We start from the raw sequence: 20615 nt of genomic DNA, 5'->3' as shown, positions 1-20615 counted from the left end.
GGAGCAAAAACAAACATGACTTCATATAGATTCACTAATTCAGCGAACGTTTTTCTCTCAAGCCACGTAATAACTGTCCACTATTTAGCTGACACGTCATATGAGATATTACAATTTTTTATTTAGCAGACGCTTTACTCCAAAGCAACTTCCGATGAATTCTATGTAGTGTTACCAGCCCACACAGATTACTAACCAAGGTAACGTACACTGCTGGGTATACTACATACACTAGGTCACTCATCCATACATCAGTGGAACACACTCTCTCTCTCTAACTCACACACTATGAGGGAACCTAAACACCGTGTCTTTGGACTATGAGAGGAAACCAGAGCACCCACGCAGATGCGGGGAGAACATGCAAACTCCATACATACTAAGTAGGGATCGAACCCATGTCCTCATCATCGAGGCGCTGTAAAAACAGCAGCACTACTCGCTGTGTCACCGTATCGCTCATTGAAAGCGCCTAACAATCCTCACTTTAAGTACTAGCTATCTTAAACTTAACGCCATACACTCATACACAAGAACAATGTAACACATACATACAGACTACGGGGAATTTAGAGCAATCGGTTAATTTAAATCACAAGTGTTTGGACTTTAAACGAGAGCGCCCGGAAAAATCCGAAGGAAACAAGAGGAGAAAATTCAAAGTCCTAACAAACTGAGGACCCGCTACGCAACCATGCCGTCGTGAATACCATTTAGATTTTCTTTATGGAAGAAAATACCATAACTATATAGAAATAGGGGAAAGCGGTGTATCTTCACTAAAATCAATTTCCTTACATGTAACTAATGTTAGCTGTCAAGGCGCTTTGAGTTCACGCCTTAGTTTTTAACAAGTTGAACAATGATTATATACATGGGCATTTTAAATATTTCCTCAGAAGTAAAGAATTTCACACATACATGCAAGTGTCACGAAAGTCTTTCTAGATTAATAAAATAAAGTTTCAATTCCTTGTTAGCCTGAAGTTTTTTCAAACTCATTAGTGTGTTATGAATAAAAGTAGATGTTGAACTTCCAGGCAGGACACAAAGAAAACTTAACCATGATTTAACGTAATTGCCAGGGATTGAACTTCAGGGGTGGTTTCGATTCGAGACAGAGACCTTTTCCACAGATCGGTGGATGAGTAAAGTGAGTGTTTGAACACAGTCCACTTAAAAGCGATACTCCTAACGAACAAACATTTCAGAACAGCAGGAGAAATTTCAGCTTTCAATTTCGACTGAAAGAAAAAGTGCTGCAAATAAGACCCATAATGATATTAAAACATATCACGTGGTTTACTGTGCTGATAATTTTCATAGTACACTGTAGTGTGTTTTTACACCTGTGAAAATAAATACAGAAACGGTACATTGGCACTTACGAATTGTAATACGATTTAGTCTTCTAATAATCAAGTACGTTTTTACCTTTTATATTTAATCATTATTTGAAAGTACTACAAATTATACGGATCACAAAAGACAATCTTCGGAGCAGCTGACTGTAAGTGATTATACCTGATTAACGTAATTTGTCAGGAAACGAAAAAAGAGGCAAGTCCCATGACAGCACGAGTAAAAATAAAAAGTCCTTGTGCTTAATTGATTCCAGTAACATCACAAAGAAAATGTTATTTTAACCCTTGCAATTATATAAAATACAGTGATGAAGATACATTGCTGAAGACTACATTCGTCTTACCTGAAGTGTGGAGGCAGCTGAATCACTGGTCTCAGTCAGGCCTGTGCTCCTTGGTATACTGGAAATTATGTATCCAGCCTTCGGTATAGGCTGTCTAACCACCACCTTCCCTTTCCTCGTCTCCGCTAGAAATAAACTGTACCAGTAGGCATCGCTGGAGATCAGTGTGGAATCTCCTATAGTAGAGTTTCTCTGGCTGATGACGCTGCTCCTACATGGAGGAGCTGCTTTGATGGGCTTTGGTTTCTGACACTTCAGTACAATAGTCACCAAAATGGTGATTAATAATAGAAATGACACAGAGCCCAAACCGATCACCAGATAAAGGTTCAAATCTGAGAAAATGTCATATTCCAGAGGAACCTCCATTGTATCAGAATAAGGTTTGATAGCTTGTTCCACTGTTGATATCTTGATGGTAACTGTGGAAGAGAGAGCAGGATCTCCATTGTCTTTAGCCATGACGACCATGCGCTGGTGACGAGCATCTCTGTAACTGAACATTCTCATTGTGCGGATCTCTCCATTATATTGGTCCAGACTGAAGAGCGTTGCATCTGTGACTTGCAGGAACTGGTATGAAATCCGAGAATTGTGCACAGAGTCTCCATCAATGGCGATCACTTTGGCCACCAGGTGTCCTTTATCAATAGATCGAGGAATCACTTCCTCAACCACAGATCCGTGCGAGCGCCATGGAGAGACTATGACAGGAGTGTTGTCGTTCTGATCCATGATAATGATGTGGACAGTCACGTTACTGCTGAGTGGAGGAACACCAGAATCTCTGGCCTCGATGTGAAACAGAAACTCCTTTTCTCTCTCGTAGTCAAAGGTTTTCAGTGCGTAAAGATCACCATTTTCGGGATTAATAGAGAACAGCATAGACATGGACGTGTTGACTATTTCCTTTTCTATGATGAAATAAACCAGATACTGGTTTTCATGGAGGTCTGGATCAAACGCAGATAGCGAACTGAGCAACGAACCTGGAGCATTGTTTTCCAACACAGGAATAGTGTAGAAAGACTTCGAAAACAGTGGTGCGTTATCATTAATATCGAGAAGCTCTAATGTAATTGTTTCATTATCTGACAATGGAGGTATACCTCTGTCAGTGACAATAAAAATGATTTCATATTCTGGAACTTTTTCGCGATCCAGTGGTTCTGAAATAACCAGCTCGTAATAGTTCTCGGACGATTTCTTCAGTTCAAACGGTAATAATTTTGAAATATTTAAATCCACTATTCCATTTTCACCGGAGTCTTTATCGCTCACACTTACAACAGCAATTACCGTGTTTACTGCAACATCCTCTTTAATAGGTGTTTGAAAAGATTTTATAGAAAGTTCTGGATGATTGTCATTCACATCAACAACAAAAATCGTTAATTTACATTGTCCCGATAATGGCTTGTGACCCTGGTCTTTTGCTTCTATATCCATTTCATATATAATAAACTCTTCGTAATTAATCATTTCTTTGATTCTAATTTCTCCGTTTTCTGAATTTAGATCGAACATCTTCTGGGTTTTTTCCGAAGTGTACAGACTGAATGAATATTTTATTTGGGAATTGGTGCCCTCGTCCAAATCAACTGCATGTAATTTAATGACAAAACTTCCAATGGGGGAATTTTCGGTTATATTTACAGTGTAGGCGTCCTGCTCAAACCGAGGGGCGTTGTCGTTCACATCCAGCACGCGAACAATGATGCTGGCGGTGCCGGAGCGCGCGGGGACTCCGCCATCCACAGCGGTGAGGGTTAGATTATGTAGAGCGCGCTCCTCCCGGTCCAGATCCTTCTTCAGAATCAAATCTACAAATTTGGATCCGTCCCGTCCAGTCTGAACTTCGATTGTAAAGTGCTCGCTCTCGCTCAGCTGGTACGTCCTAACCGTGTTTGAGCCGACATCTGTATCCACAGCATTGTTTAGAGAGAACCTTTCTCCCGGTGATGCAGATTCGGAAACATCAAGCTCCGTTCTTTCCCTTCGAAACCGCGGCGCATTATCATTGATATCTAATATTTCCAAGTCGATATTAAATATGCGCAGAGGATTGTCGATTATTACATCTATTTTAAGGAAACATGAACTCTTGCTCAAGCAGAGGTATTCCCGGTCAATTTTCTCCGCAATGTACAGATCTCCTGTTTCTCTGTTGATTTCCAGATATTTCTTATTGGCGACGACATCAAGCCGCACGTTGCGCTCAGCCAAACTGTTCACATCCAGTCCCAAATCGGCGGCCACATTTGCAACTACCGACCCTTCCTTCATTTCTTCTGGAACAGCGTAGTGCGTGACAGAAAACGCTGGATTCAAAACATACGATAAAAGGAAGACAATAGAGACGTACCTCTCGGTGAACCGAGGAAAACGACACTCCATTTCAAAGGTACCACCGAAAATCCAGTCGTAACAGAAATGTATTGCATTTGCCAAATACAACTGCTTAAACACAACACGGCGAAATATTTAATTTGGCCAAATTTAATATTGATCTTACTCAGTACGGCTTCAGCAAATGCAGCGGTTCGCGCAAGTGATATAATGCGGGATTTGCAGTGCTTCGTCTCCCCTGGAGAAGTGTCATGGACGCAGTTAAATGGTTAGAGATGTATTTTGCTGTCGAACAGCGCCGCTCTGTGTGCGTCACGCATGGATTATGGCTTTGAAAAGTTTTTTTTAATACTCATTAAAAAAAAAAAGAGAATAACGACTTCGCAAGCAATTCCTGCTCTCCACATACCTAAACCACACAGAACAGGCAACGATACATTGCGAATGGCATCATGGGGAAAATATATTTGGACTACCCTGTCCAATACCAAAAGTAAAAATTCCACCCCCTTCCTAAGGTTTTTAAATCAGTTGAAATTATACATAACGTTTCATGCGCTATTTATGAACATAAAAATGAGAAAAACAGCAATTCAACATTAATTCATTAATTTAATCATTCAATGAGGTTTAAAATCTAATTTTTTCAGTAATGCATTTTGATAGTATTTAGGTGCAAACCCCTTAAAGCCTGAAGCAGTAGATTCAGTGAAATTCAGCATTTTGTCAGTTATATTTGAGGAGCAAGTACTGGATTCTTTTCAGGAACATTTCTCTGAAGAGAATACAGTACTTGCTCTTGTAAATGTAATATGTAATCCTGTACCATATGTTATGCGGTTTTGAAAGACAGAATCATAACCGAGGCATTAAGGAAAAGCAGATATGTTACAGCAAAACAAAAAATAGTGATGTTTTTACCCAAGAAGTTAAAAAATTTGGCATGCTGCATTCTACATTTTATTGAAAACACGAGGATGCTTGGACATACAGCTCATTGAGTTTGTGACAAAAGTAAGCAACCTTGGTGGCTAAAATTAAAACTAAACTACATAGATGAAAACATTATGAAACTGAAAATGCAATATTTTAAAGCTGGAAAACATAAAAGTACATGTTTAGGGAATGTCAACATTACCTGAAGTGTGGAGGCAGCTGAATCACTGGTCTCAGTCAGGCCTGTGCTCCGTGGTATACTGGAAATTATGTATCCGGCCTTCGGTACAGGCTGTCTAACCACCACCTTCCCTTTCCTCGTCTCCGCTAGAAATAAACTGTACCAGTAGGCATCGCTGGAGATCAGTGTGGAATCTCCTATAGTAGAGTTTCTTTGACTGATGACACTGTTTCGACATGGAGGAGCTGCTTTGATGGGCTTTGGTTTCTGACACTTCAGTACAATAGTCACCAAAATGGTGATTAATAATAGAAATGACACTGAGCCCAAACCGATCACCAGATAAAGGTTCAAGTCAGAAAAGATGTCATATTCCAGAGGTACCTCCATTGTATCAGAATAAGGCTTTACACTTTGTTCCACTGTTGATATCTTGATGGTAACTGTGGAAGAGAGAGCAGGATCTCCATTGTCTTTAGCCATGACGACCATGCGCTGGTGACGAGCATCTCTGTAACTGAACATTCTCATTGTGCGGATCTCTCCATTATATTGGTCCAGACTGAAGAGTGTAGCGTCCGTGACTTGCAGGAACTGGTATGAAATCCGAGAATTGTGCACAGAGTCTCCATCAATGGCGATCACTTTGGCCACCAGGTGTCCTTTATCAATAGATCTAGGAATCACTTCCTCAACCACAGATCCGTGCGAGCGCCATGGAGAGACTATGACAGGAGTGTTGTCGTTCTGATCCATGATAATGATGTGGACAGTCACGTTACTGCTGAGTGGAGGAACACCAGAATCTCTGGCCTCGATGTGAAACAGAAACTCCTTTTCTCTCTCGTAGTCAAAGGTTTTCAGTGCGTAAAGATCACCATTTTCGGGATTAATAGAGAACAGCATAGACATGGACGTGTTGACTATTTCCTTTTCTATGATGAAATAAACCAGATACTGGTTTTCATGGAGGTCTGGATCAAACGCAGATAAAGAACTGAGCAACGAACCCGGTGCATTGTTTTCCAACACAGGAATAGTGTAGAACGATTTCGGAAACTGTGGCGCATTGTCATTAACGTCCAGAAGCTCCAAAGTAATTGTTTCATTTTCTGATAATGATGGAAAACCTTTGTCTCTAACTGTAATGGTGATGTCATACTGTGGAACTTTTTCACGATCAAGCGGTTGTGAAATAACAAGTTCATAGTAGTTCTCAGACGATTTTTTTAGTGTAAACGGCAGTGTCTCCGGTGAATGGATATCTACTTCGCCATTCGCTCCCGAATCTCTGTCATCTGTAGTAATAACAGCGATGACGGTGCCTACCGTAACGTTCTCCTTCACTGCGCTGCTAAAAGACTTTATCGTTATTTCTGGATAATTGTCATTAATATCCAGCAGCGAAATAACAATTTTGCATTGCCCTGTCAACGAATTCAATCCCTTGTCCGTAGCCTGGACATGCATTTCATACGATTTAACTTCCTCAAAATCGATTGCCCCTTTAATTCTAATTTGTCCAGTAACGGAATCAAGTGCAAATAATTCCTGCGTCCTTTCAGATGTATACAGCGTAAAGGAGTACAATAAATCTGCGTTCGGACCCTGGTCTAAATCTGTAGCATTCACTTGAATTACAAGAGATCCTATGGGAGAGTTTTCAGTGAGGTTTACCGAGTATATTTCCTGCTCAAACCGAGGGGCGTTGTCATTCACATCTAGAACATGAACAATGATGCTGGCGGTGCCGGAGCGCGCGGGGACTCCGCCGTCTACAGCAGTGAGTATCAGGTTATGTACAGCCTCTTCCTCTCGGTCCAAAGCCTTTTTCAAAACCAAGTCCACGTACATATAACCATCGCTGCCCGTCACAATTTCAGTATTAAAATGCTCGCTTTCGCTCAAGTGATACGTTTTGATTGAATTTGAGCCCACGTCGGGATCAACTGCATTGCTCAGAGTGAATCTTTCACCCACTAAAGCCGTTTCAGAAATATCCAATTCTATACGATCTCTGCGAAAATGAGGCGCATTGTCGTTGATGTCTGTTATTCCGAGCTCAATATTGAAAATACGGAGAGGCTTGTCGACTACGACATCCATTTTAAGAAAACAGGACGACTTCGCCATACAAAGATACTCCCTGTCTAATTTCTCTACGACATACAAATCACCGGTTTTTATGTTCACATCCAGGTATTTTTTATTACCGCTAAAATCAAGCCTCATCTTGCGCTCGGACAGAGTTTTAACTTCGAGCCCCAGATCGGCAGCTACATTTGCTACAACCGACCCTTCCTCCATTTCTTCAGGGATAGAATAGCGAATTACCGAAAATGCGAAATGCCACATGAAGGAAAACACGATAAACGTCCACACGTACCTTTTCCTTTCATTGCTACTAACATATGACGCCATTCGTAAAATAGTTCAATTCCAAATGAAAAAGAAGGAATATATTGTAAACTCCTTACTGTTTTGTCATATCATATTTGGCACTGTCACCTGCTGAGAGGGAAATGAACGAGAATAAGGGACGAGATTTCTGCGCATGTGCACAGTTACAAAGGGAAGCCCCCCTCCCTGAACAGTCAGATGAACAACTCCTTTTGCTTATGAGAACAATGTTATGAAGCAACAGCGACACTGGCAGCTTTAAAGGTGACTCGCCAATTTTTGGCAGGGGATGTTACTTATAATGGCCCTTTTAAATGGTATGATATTAAGGAGACATGATGGCACAGCGGGTAAAGTCGGTGCCCCACGGCTGGTGAGCTGTTCGGTAAGCGTGGTGTTTCACTTCAGCTCAGGATGTGCGGAGTTTGCATGTTTCTGTTCTGTTCAAGCACCCCCAATCAGAAATGCAAGGAAGAATTCACAAGCTAAACACATCAGCCTCCGCTCCATGGCAGTTCCATTCAGTGGCCAAACATTAAACTAAACATTTCTCACACACACACACACACACACCATCTGAACCACTCCTCCCAGACAGGGTCATGGGGAGTCAGAGCCTAACCCAGCAACACAAGGCGAAAGGCTGGAGGGAGAGGGGACACACCCAGGACAGGACGCCAGTCCGTCACAAGGCACCCAAAGCAGGACTCAAACCCCAGACCCACCGGAGAGCAGGATGCGGTCCAACCCACTGCGCCCCCGTGCCCCCCTCAACATTTTACACATTATAAACTAAAGACATGATACAATTCGAAATTTACTATAAGACTGGAAAGACATCTCAGAAGTAAAAGCAAAGATATTTTTAAAATATTTATTCTGTCGGGGGCGCGGTGGCATAGTGGGTTGGACTGGGTCCTGCTCTCCGGTGGGTCTGCGACTCGAGTCTCGCTTGGGGTGCCTTGCGACGGGCTGGCATCCCATCCTGGGGATGTCCCATCCCCCTCCGGCTTTACGCCCTGTGTTGCCAGGTAGGCTCTGGTTCCCCGTGACCCCGTATGGGACAAGCGGTTCAAAAAATGTGTGTGTATGTATTTATTCTTTCATGCAGACTCTTTAAAGGTGAAACAAAATGAATACATTTACTCATAATACTTATCTGTTTCAATAGAAATACGCATCTTCCTCTGACACCAGATAACGTAACGGCAAGATTTTGTTTCCAGAAAAAAATTTGAATACATCCTACATATTAAATCAAACAGCGGACACAGTAAAACATGACGTTTGGCACAAAAATATGTTATTAATATACAACATAAAAAATAAGTTACCTGAAGTGTGGAAGCAGCTGAATCACTGGTCTCAGTCAGGCCTGTGCTCCTTGGTATACTGGAAATTATGTATCCAGCCTTCGGTATAGGCTGTCTAACCACCACCTTCCCTTTCCTCGTCTCCGCTAGAAATAAACTGTACCAGTAGGCATCGCTGGAGATCAGTGTGGAATCTCCTATAGTAGAGTTCCTTTGACTGATGACACTGTTTCGACATGGAGGAGCTGCTTTGATGGGCTTTGGTTTCTGACACTTCAGTACAATAGTCACCAAAATGGTGATTAATAATAGAAATGACACTGAGCCCAAACCGATCACCAGATAAAGGTTCAAGTCAGAAAAGATGTCATATTCCAGAGGTACCTCCATCGTATCAGAATAAGGCTTTACACTTTGTTCCACTGTTGATATCTTGATAGTAACTGTGGAAGAGAGAGCAGGATCTCCATTGTCTTTAGCCATGACGACCATGCGCTGGTGACGAGCATCTCTGTAACTGAACATTCTCATTGTGCGGATCTCTCCATTATATTGGTCCAGACTGAAGAGCGTAGCGTCTGTGACTTGCAGGAACTGGTATGAAATCCGAGAATTGTGCACAGAGTCTCCATCAATGGCGATCACTTTGGCCACCAGGTGTCCTTTATCAATAGATCGAGGAATCACTTCCTCAACCACAGATCCGTGCGAGCGCCATGGAGAGACTATGACAGGAGTGTTGTCGTTCTGATCCATGATAATGATGTGGACAGTCACGTTACTGCTGAGTGGAGGAACACCAGAATCTCTGGCCTCGATGTGAAACAGAAACTCCTTTTCTCTCTCGTAGTCAAAGGTTTTCAGTGCGTAAAGATCACCATTTTCGGGATTAATAGAGAACAGCATAGACATGGACGTGTTGACTATTTCCTTTTCTATGATGAAATAAACCAGATACTGGTTTTCATGGAGGTCTGGATCAAACGCAGATAACGAACTGAGCAACGAACCTGGTGCATTGTTTTCCAACACAGGAATAGTGTAGAACGATTTCGGAAACTGTGGCGCATTGTCATTAATGTCCAGGAGCTCCAGTGTAATTGTTTCGTTATCCGACAATGGAGGTATACCTCTGTCAGTGACTATAAAAGTAATATCATATTCTGAAACTTTTTCACGGTCCAGTGGTTCTGAAATAATTAGTGCAAATTCGTTATCTGACGATTTGTTCAATGCAAAGGGCAACTGCTCGTCTATATTAATGTCAATTACACCATTGTTACCCGAGTCCCTGTCACGTATTGCAATGTGGGCTATTACTGTACCTACTGGAACATTCTCTTTCACCGTGTTTTTAAGTGATGTAATCGTGATAGAAGGATGGTTGTCATTCACATCAGTAACAAACACCATTACTGTACACTGTCCTGAAAGCTGGATCATAGTTCCTTTATCATGAGCCTGAATGTGCATCTCCAGTGTTTTGATCTCCTCATAATCAATAACGTTTTTCACTTTTATCTCGCCTGTATTCGCATTTAGCGAGAACATGTCTTGAATTTTTTCAGAGGTGTAAAGTGTGAAAGAATAGACAATGTCTGCATTTGAACCGGCATCTGAGTCGGTGGCATTGAGCTCAATTACAGGGGTTCCGATCGGTGAGTTCTCGGAGACATTAACAGAGTAAACGTGCTGCTCAAACTGAGGGGCGTTGTCGTTCACATCCAGCACGCGAACAATGATGCTGGCGGTGCCGGAGCGCGCGGGGACTCCGCCGTCTACAGCAGTGAGTATCAGGTTATGTACAGCCTCTTCCTCTCGGTCCAAAGCCTTTTTCAAAACCAGGTTCGCATACTTCGACCCATCACTCCCCGTCTGAATATCCAGCTTAAAATTCTCGCTTTCACTTAGATAATATGTTTTGATGGAATTGGAACCGACATCGGGATCAACCGCATTTGTTAGAGAGAATCTCTCTCCGGCGGCCGTCGACTCAGAAATATCCAAATGCATTGTTTCCCTTCGAAAACGTGGCGCGTTGTCATTAATATCCAGTATCTCTACTTCAAAATTAAATATTCTTTCTGGATTTTCTACTATAACATCCATTTTAAGCAAACACGATGAGGATTTCATGCTACAGATGTCTCTGTCAATTTTTTCTACAATATACAATTCTCCCGTCTCTTTGTTCACATCCAGGTATTTTTTACTATTTAAAACATCGAGTTTTACCTCACGTTCAGCCAGACTGCCAACATTGATTCCAAGATCAGCTGCTAAATTCGCCACCACAGAACCTTCCTTCATTTCTTCGGGAATAGAGTACCGAATTACGGCCCAGGCGCTGCTCCACATCATCCAAAACACGAACACAGACATTTGTCGTTTACCTTGTGCGGTACACTGTAGTGTCATTGTTCATCTGAAAAAAATGCACCCGGACAAAAAAAAAAAAAAACAGAACAAATGACGTATCTGTAAGAAGAGATGTCTTCGATGCGCTTGGGTGAGAATATTTATTCAAGAAGGACAGGCTATATTGCGTGCTGAAGACTTCGGTAAGGACGGAGCTCCTCCTACTAGGAACACAGAAGCCTGGTGTCTCGGTGAAGCGTTATGGCTGCTCCTGAGCTGCATCACTTGACATTTTTTAGGGAACAGCGACACAGTGTGTAAACATCGTGGATCCGTTAATGAAACCCTTGGATCACGGCGTTCGTAGATAAACAGAAACAAAATGCATTTTTGATCATCTTAAAGAATCGATGCATTTGGGAAGCGGAATCGTCTGCTAAATGAATCAAGCTGTTGGTCATTTCAAACCAAAGCTATGTGTGTATATATATATATATATATATATGCATCTCTCTGGTTGCTGACTGAAATATCCGAATTGTTCCCCTTCGAAAACGTGGCGTGTTGTCGTTATTACCTATGATTTTTACATCGATATTAGATATTCTTTCTGGATTTTGTGTGATGATATCCATTTTAAACAAACACGAAATTAGCCTCCATGAATATGTTATTTAAGGTGCTCTGAATATTTTAACTTCGTTGTTCACGCACTGCGTTTTAAATAAGTCCTTTGATACATAGTTCCGTTTTCTTCTGGCGGACTCGTTTTGCTATGATGAAAGTTCCACTATTTCACTAGAAAATTATATTTACGAGCTGTGTCTGATCGCTGAATATACTTCTGAAATTCTAAGGTTTTCCTGAACTGAGTGTATAAGACCACCGTTAAGAAAAAGAGGGATGTCCCAGTGTATTTACAGTGACAGTATAAATGGGAAAATTATAGTTAGTAGCTGAACACTAAGTCCCTTTGGAGAAAAAGTTGAGCTACATATACATCAGTTATGTATCACACTCAAATTATAAATATGATTAGCACATAGAGTTTTTTTTTTTTTTTTACCCCTCCGTGAACCGCCACCTTACCGTGGTGGAGGGGTTTGAGTGCCTGAATGAGTCCAGGAGCTATGTTGTCTGGGGCTATATGCCCCTGGTAGGGTCTCCCATGGCAGACAGGTCCTGGATGACAGACAAGACAAAGCGCGGTTCAAAAACCCCTTATGAAGAAAAAATCAAGGCTTTCGTTTACCCCGCCCGGTATGGGGTCACCGGGGCCCCACCCTGGAGCCAGGCCTGGGGGGGGGGGCTCGCATGCGAATGCCTGGTGGCCAGGTCTATGCCCACGGGGCCTGGCCGGGCTCAGCCCGAAGCCATGACGTGGAGCCGCTCTTCGGTGGACTTACCACCTGCCGGAGAAACCGTAAGGGGCCGGTGCATTGTGATTTGGGCGGTGGTCGGGGCCGAGTGCCCAGCCGACCCAAACCTCGGGCGCCAACTCTGGTTTTTGGGACTTGGAATGTCACCTCACTGGCGGGGAAGGAGCCTGAGCTGGTGCGGGAAGTTGAGGGATACCGTCTAGATATAGTCGGGCTCACTTCCACTCACAGCTTGGGTTCTGGAACCACTCTTCTCGATCAAGGGTGGACTCTCCACTATTCTGGCGTTGCCCAAGGTGAGAGGCGGCGGGCAGGTGTGGGCTTATTAATAGCCCCCCAGTTCAGCCGCCATGTGTTGGAGTCTACCCCGGTGAATGAGAGGGTCGTCTCCCTACGCCTTCGGGTCAGGGAACGGTCTCTCACTGTCGTTTGTGCTTATGCGCCTAGCGGCAGTGTAGAGTACCCGGCCTTTTTAGAGTCCCTGGGGGGAGTGCTGGAAAGTGCTCCCACTGGGGACTCTGTCGTTCTACTGGGGGACTTTAACGCCCACGTGGGCAGCGACAGTGACACCTGGAGGGCGTGATTGGGAGGAACGGCCTCCCTGATGTGAACCCGAGTGGTGAGTTGTTATTGGATTTCTGTGCTAGTCACGGTTTGTCCATAACAAACACCATGTTCATGCATAAGGGTGTCCATCAGTGCACTTGGCAGCAGGACACCCTAGGTCGGAGGTCGATGATCGACTTTGTAGTCGTTTCTTCTGATCTTCGGCCATATGTCTTGGACACTCGGGTGAAGAGAGGGGTTGAGTCGTCAACTGATCACCACCTGGTGGTGAGTTGGATTCGATGGCGGGGGAAAAAGCTGGACAGACCTGGCAGGCCCAAATGCATTGTGAGGGTCTGTTGGGAACGTTTGGCGGAGGCACCTGTCAGAGAGGTCTTCAACTCCCACCTCCGACAGAGCTTCAACCAGGTCCCGAGGGAGGTGGGGGACATTGAGTCTGAATGGACTATGTTCCGCGCCTCCATTGTCAGGGCGGCGGCTCGGAGCTGCGGCCATAAGGTCTCCGGCGCCTGTTGCAGCGGCAATCCCCGAACACGGTGGTGGACACCGGAATTAAGGGATGCCGTCAAGCTGAAGAAGGAGTTCTATCGGGCCTGGCTGGCTCATGGGACTCCTGAAGCAGCTGACAGGTACCGACGGGCCAAACGGAGCGCGGCTCTGGCAGTCGCCGCGGCAAAAACTCGGGCTTGGGAGGAGTTCGGTGAGGCCATGGAGGAAGACTTTAGGTCGGCCTCAAAGAGATTCTGGCAAACCGTCCGGCGACTCAGAGTGGGGAAGCGGTGTTCCACGAACACTGTTTACAGTGGAAGTGGTGTGCTGCTGACCTCACCTGAGGATGTCCTCGGGCGGTAGAAGGAGTACTTTGAGGATCTCCTCAATCCCTCCGACACGCCTTCCGTAGAAGAAGCTGAGGCTGGGGACTTGGAGGGGGACTCGTCCATTACTCTGGCTGAAGTTGCTGAGGTAGTCAAAAAACTCCTCGGTGGCAAGGCTCCGGGGGTGGATGAGATCCGCCCCGAGTTTCTCAAGTCTCTGGATGTTGTGGGGCTGTCTTGGCTGACACGCCTCTGCAGCATCGCGTGGAGTTCGGGAACGGTGCCTCTGGACTGGCAGACCAGGGTGGTGGTCCCTCTTTTTAAGAAGGGGGACCGGAGATTGTGTTCCAACTACAGGGGGATCACACTCCTTAGCCTCCCTGGGAAAGTCTATGCCAGGGTACTGGAAAGGAGAATCTGACCGATAGTCGAACCTCGGATTCAGGAGGAGCAATGCGGTTTTCGCCCTGGCCGTGGAACACTGGACCAGCTCTATACCCTCACTAGGGTGCTGGAGGGTTCGTGGGAGTTTGCCCAACCAGTCCATATGTGTTTTGTGGACCTGGAGAAGGCATTCGACCGTGTCCCTCGTAGCATCCTGTGCAGGGTACTTCGGGATTATGGGGTTCGGGGCTCGTTGCTACGGGCTGTTCGTTCCCTGTATGACCGGAGCAGGAGCTTGGTTCGCATTGCCGGCAGTAAGTCAGACCTGTTCCCGGTGCATGTTGGACTCCACCAGGGCTGCCCTTTGTCACCGATTCTGTTCATTATCTTCATGGACAGAATTTTTAGGTGCAGCCAGGGAACGGAGGGTGTCTGTTTTGGTGGCCACGAGATCTCATCTCTGCTTTTTGCGGACCATGTGGTCCTGTTGGCTTCATCAAGTCAAGACTTGCAGCGTGCACTGGGGAGGTTTGCAGCCGAGTGCAAAGCGGCGGGGATGAAAATCAGCACCTCCAAATCCGAGGCCATGGTTCTCAGTCGGAAAAAGGTGGATTGCCCCCTCCGGGTTAGGGGGGAGTTGCTCCCTCAAGTGGAGGAGTTTAAGTATCTCAGGGTCTTGTTCACGAGTGAGGGAAAAATGGAGCGGCAGGTTGACAGACGGATCGGTGTGGCGTCCGCAGTAATGCGGTCATTGTACCGGTCTGTTGTGGTGAAGAGGGAGCTGAGTCGTAAGGCGAAGCTCTCAATTTACCGGTCGATCTACGTTCCTACCCTCACCTATGGTCATGAACTCTGGATCATGACCGAAAGAATAAGATCGCGGATACAAGCGGCAGAAATGAGTTTCCTACGCAGAGTGGCTGGGCGCACCCTTAGGGATAGGGTGAGGAGCTCAGTCACCCAGGAGGAGCTCGGAGTAGAGCCGCTGCTCCTCCACATCGAGAGGAGCCAGTTGAGGTGGCTCGGGCATCTGTTCCGGACGCCTCCTGGACGCCTCCCTGGGGAGGTGTTCCAGGCTTGTCCCACTGGGAGGAGGCCTCGGGACAGACCCAGGACACGTTGGAGAGACTATGTCTCCCGGCTGGCCTGGGAACGCCTTGGGGTTGCCCCAGAGGAACTGGAGGAGGTGTGCGGGGAGAGGGAAGTCTGGAGGAATCTGCTCGGACCGCTGCCCCCGCGACCCGGCCCCGGATAAGCGGAGGAAGATGGATGGATGGATGGATAGAGTTTTTTTAAACCAATCAAATGTCAATTTGTAATCGTCACAGAAACATACCGAAATCAATACTTTCCATTTATTGAAAATTGGAAACATACGGCCTTGGGTCAAGAGTAGCACGAACTGTTGCAGTGATATCTAAAAACGCACTCAAATACATTGCTTCATAATTTCATTTTCCATAGGCTTAGTAGTACACTTAAACCAAAAAACCATCAAATGTTGTTACTCTGATCATGTACAGTTACACTGTGTGAAAAAGCACACTTTTCGATTCCAAGAGGAATGAAATACATGAACATCTTATCCTTGTCGCAACCCCACCCGCTAGCACATCAGTAACATCTGCTGCAGGCTGATGGGAGGATGCATTAAAGGCAGTGCCAGTGGATCTCCCATGCAGAACCTCAGAAATGAGCAACCACCGTTTCCCAATCGACCTACATTTGCTGAAACACTTCCTGGCTTTCCAGCCTTTTGCCTGTTTTCTCCTCGACAACGATTTCAGTCTTGCCCCTTCAACAACGATTGCTGATTGCCTGTGCCTTGACTATTCTCTTGCCCGTTTCTTGTTCACCAATAAAATTGGAAACTCGCACCGCGCTTGAGTCTGTTGCCTTCCTGAGCCCCGCAGCCATGACAATCCCACAGTCAGTTCTCTTTATCTTGACACAACTGTTTAAACTCAACACGAAGCCATTGTGAAACTTTACAAACAAATATAAAATGTTGCACTAATGAAAAACCTTGGATTGATGTAAAATGGTGTAATAGTGTAGTGTCAGAAAAAAAAAATAAAAATCTGCCTGAGAATGCAGTTAACCTGATACTCATCGGTAAATATTAGTCTTTAAAGAAAACTAAGAGTGTTCATATACTATGAAATTGGAAATAAAGTGACAACTGCTGAGCTGCAGTACAGATCAATTTAACAAACAAACAGGCATTAAGGAATTGGTCGGTCTTACCTGAAGTGTGGAAGCAGCTGATTCACTGGTCTCAGTCAGGCCTGTGCTCCGTGGTATACTGGAAATTATGTATCCGGCCTTCGGTATAGGCTGTCTAACCACCACCTTCCCTTTCCTCGTCTCCGCTAGAAATAAACTGTACCAGTAGGCATCGCTGGAGATCAGTGTGGAATCTCCTATAGTAGAGTTTCTCTGGCTGATGACGCTGCTCCTACATGGAGGAGCTGCTTTGATGGGCTTTGGTTTCTGACACTTCAGGACAATGGTGACCAGTATAGTAATCAGTAACAGAAATGACACAGAGCCCAAACCGATCACCAGATAAAGGTTTAAGTCAGAAAAGATGTCATATTCCAGAGGAACCTCCATTGTATCAGAATAAGGTTTGATAGCTTGTTCCACTGTTGATATCTTGATGGTAACTGTGGCAGAGAGAGCAGGATCTCCATTGTCTTTAGCCATGACGACCATGCGCTGGTGACGAGCATCTCTGTAACTGAACATTCTCATTGTGCGGATCTCTCCATTATATTGGTCCAGACTGAATAGTGTGGCGTCTGTGACTTGCAGGAACTGGTATGAAATCCGAGAATTGTGCACAGAGTCTCCATCAATGGCGATCACTTTGGCCACCAGGTGTCCTTTATCAATAGATCGAGGAATCACTTCCTCAACCACAGATCCGTGCGAGCGCCATGGAGAGACTATGACAGGAGTGTTGTCGTTCTGATCCATGATAATGATGTGGACAGTCACGTTACTGCTGAGTGGAGGAACACCAGAATCTCTGGCCTCGATGTGAAACAGAAACTCCTTTTCTCTCTCGTAGTCAAAGGTTTTCAGTGCGTAAAGATCACCATTTTCGGGATTAATAGAGAACAGCATAGACATGGACGTGTTGACTATTTCCTTTTCTATGATGAAATAAACCAGATACTGGTTTTCATGGAGGTCTGGATCAAACGCAGATAACGAACTGAGCAACGAACCTGGTGCATTGTTTTCCAACACAGGAATAGTGCAGAACGATTTCGGAAACTGTGGCGCATTGTCATTAATGTCCAGGAGCTCCAGTGTAATTGTTTCGTTATCCGACAATGGAGGTATACCTCTGTCAGTGACTATAAAAGTAATATCATATTCTGAAACTTTTTCACGGTCCAGTGGTTCTGAAATAATTAGTGCAAATTCGTTATCTGACGATTTGTTCAACGCAAAGGGCAACTGCTCCTCTATATTAATGTCAATTACACCATTGTTACCCGAGTCTCTGTCATGTATTGCAATGTGGGCTATTACTGTACCTACTGGAACATTCTCTTTCACCGTGTTTTTAAGTGATGTAATCGTGATAGAAGGATGGTTGTCATTCACATCAGTAACAAACACCATTACTGTACACTGTCCTGAAAGCTGGATCATAGTTCCTTTATCATGAGCCTGAATGTGCATCTCCAGTGTTTTGATCTCCTCATAATCAATAACGCTTTTCACTTTTATCTCGCCTGTATTGGCATTTAGCGAGAACATCTCTTGTATTTTTTCGGAGGTGTAAAGTGTGAAAGAATAGACAATCTCTGCGTTTGGACCCTCGTCTAAGTCGGTGGCATTCAGTTTTAACACGGGAGTTCCGATCGGTGAGTTCTCGGAGACATTAACAGAGTAAACGTGCTGCTCAAACTGAGGGGCGTTGTCGTTCACATCCAGCACGCGAACAATGATGCTGGCGGTGCCGGAGCGCGCGGGGACTCCGCCGTCTACAGCAGTGAGTATCAGGTTATGTACAGCCTCTTCCTCTCGGTCCAAAGCCTTTTTCAAAACTAGGTTCGCATACTTTGACCCATCACTTCCCGTCTGAATATCCAGTTTAAAATTCTCGCTGTCACTTAGATAATATGTTTTGATGGAATTGGAACCGACATCGGGATCAACTGCATTCGTGAGCGAAAATCTCTCTCCGGCGGCCGTCGACTCAGAAATATCCAAATGCATTGTTTCCCTTCGAAAACGTGGCGCGTTGTCATTAATATCCAGTATCTCTACTTCAAAATTAAATATTCTTTCTGGATTTTCTACTATAACATCCATTTTAAGCAAACACGATGAGGATTTCATGCTACAGATGTTCTCTCTGTCTATTTTTTCTACAATATACAATTCTCCAGTGTCTTTGTTCACATCCAGGTATTTTTTACTATTTAAAATATCGAGTTTTACCTCACGTTCAGCCAGACTGCCAACATTGATTCCAAGATCAGCTGCTAAATTCGCCACCACAGAACCTTCCTTCATTTCTTCGGGAATAGAGTACCGAATTACGGCCCAGGCGCTGCTCCACATCATCCAAAACACGAACACAGACATTTGTCGTTTACCTTGTGCGGTACACTGTAGTGTCATTGTTCATCTGAAAAAAATGCACCCGGACAAAAAAAAAAAAAAACAGAACAAATGACGTATCTGTAAGAAGAGATGTCTTCGATGCGCTTGGGTGAGAATATTTATTCAAGAAGGACAGGCTATATTGCGTGCTGAAGACTTCGGTAAGGACGGAGCTCCTCCTACTAGGAACACAGAAGCCTGGTGTCTCGGTGAAGCGTTATGGCTGCTCCTGAGCTGCATCACTTGACATTTTTTAGGGAACAGCGACACAGTGTGTAAACATCGTGGATCCGTTAATGAAACCCTTTGGATCACGGCGTTCGTAGATAAACAGAAACAAAATGCATTTTTGATCATCTTAAAGAATCGATGCATTTGGGAAGCGGAATCGTCTGCTAAATGAATCAAGCTGTTGGTCATTTCAAACCAAAGCTATGTGTATGTATATATATATATTATACACACATATATGATCGAATAGGAACCCCCATCAGGGTGCAATCAGAGTCATCAGAATCTCTCTGGTTGCTGATGACTCTGAAATATCCGAATTGTTCCCCTTCGAAAACGTGGCGTGTTGTCGTTAATAACTATGATTTCTACTTTGATATTAAATATTCTTTCTGGATTTTGTGTGATGATATCCATTTTAAACAAACACGAAATTAGCCTCCATGAATATGTTATTTAAGGTGCTCTGAATATTTTAACTTCGTTGTTCACGCACTGCGTTTTAAATAAGTCCTTTGATACATATTTCCGTTTTCTTCTGTCGTACTCGTTTTGCTATGATGAAAGTTCCACTATTTCACTAGAAAATTATATTTACGAGCTGTGTCTGATCGCTGAATATACTTCTGAAATTCTAAGGTTTTCCTGAACTGAGTATATAAGACCACCGTTAAGAAAAAGAGGGATGTCCCAGTGTATTTACAGTGACAGTATAAATGGGAAAATTATAGTTAGTAGTTGAACACTAAGTCCCTTTGGAGAAAAGGGTGAGCTACTGTAAATGAATAGATGTAAATGTAATTATTACCATCCTACTCGTCAAAAACTGCCATTTGTTTCCTGTATTCATTGCTTCATAATGACAATAAACGCATCAGTTATGTCTCACACTGAAACTTTAAATATGATTACCACTTAAACATTGAGTTTTTCAAACCAATCAAATGTTAATTTGTAATCGTCACAGAAACATACTGAAACCGCTACTTTCCACTTATTGAAACTTGGAAACATAAGGCCTTGGGTGTCATGCAGAACACAGGGAGCCAGGACAGCTGAACCCAAGTGCAGCGTTGTTCGTCAGAAGTTGAGGGAAGAGGCAAGTTCTCAAAAGCAGGGACAGGCTAAGGGTCGGTCGATCGGCCAACAGGACAGGAACGAGGATCCACGGACATGGTCGGAGAACGAAGCAAGGAGTCAAAAAACCGGAGATCATGAACAGAGCGTGTGCGTGTACCACACGAGGAAGGGCGGTTGTCCCTAACAAGATTCCGCAATGGTGCGGGAGCTGAAGAGGATCTTTACACGGTGAGCGATTACTCATGAGCTAGTGCAGAGTCACGTGTTGTGAGCATGGATGTGACA

The 20615-nt window shown here is 44.3% G+C and overlaps 1 protein-coding gene across 5 annotated transcripts in view; it reads right to left on the bottom strand.

The window, feature by feature from the left end:
- The window catches only part of LOC108925281 (protocadherin alpha-C2-like), a 38126-nt gene extending 18872 nt beyond the window's left edge, over positions 1 to 19254 (bottom strand). For 2 of the 5 annotated variants that reach the window (XM_029257345.1, XM_029257343.1), the window contains exon 1: positions 1709 to 4369. In XM_029257345.1, coding sequence (XP_029113178.1) covers positions 1709 to 4105 — 2397 coding nt within the window. In that variant the 5' untranslated portion in view covers positions 4106 to 4369. Of the gene's footprint in view, positions 1 to 1708; positions 4370 to 11280; positions 11513 to 16637 lie in introns of those variants that run through there. The other 3 variants (XR_003798080.1, XM_029257344.1, XM_029257342.1) reach the window with 3 other exon arrangements.
- Positions 19255 to 20615: the final 1361 nt, after the last annotated feature.

The sequence above is a fragment of the Scleropages formosus genome, chromosome 13 (assembly GCF_900964775.1).
Source record: "Scleropages formosus chromosome 13, fSclFor1.1, whole genome shotgun sequence".
Lineage (NCBI taxonomy): Eukaryota > Metazoa > Chordata > Actinopteri > Osteoglossiformes > Osteoglossidae > Scleropages > Scleropages formosus.
This window is presented reverse-complemented; position numbering and strand designations above follow the sequence as displayed.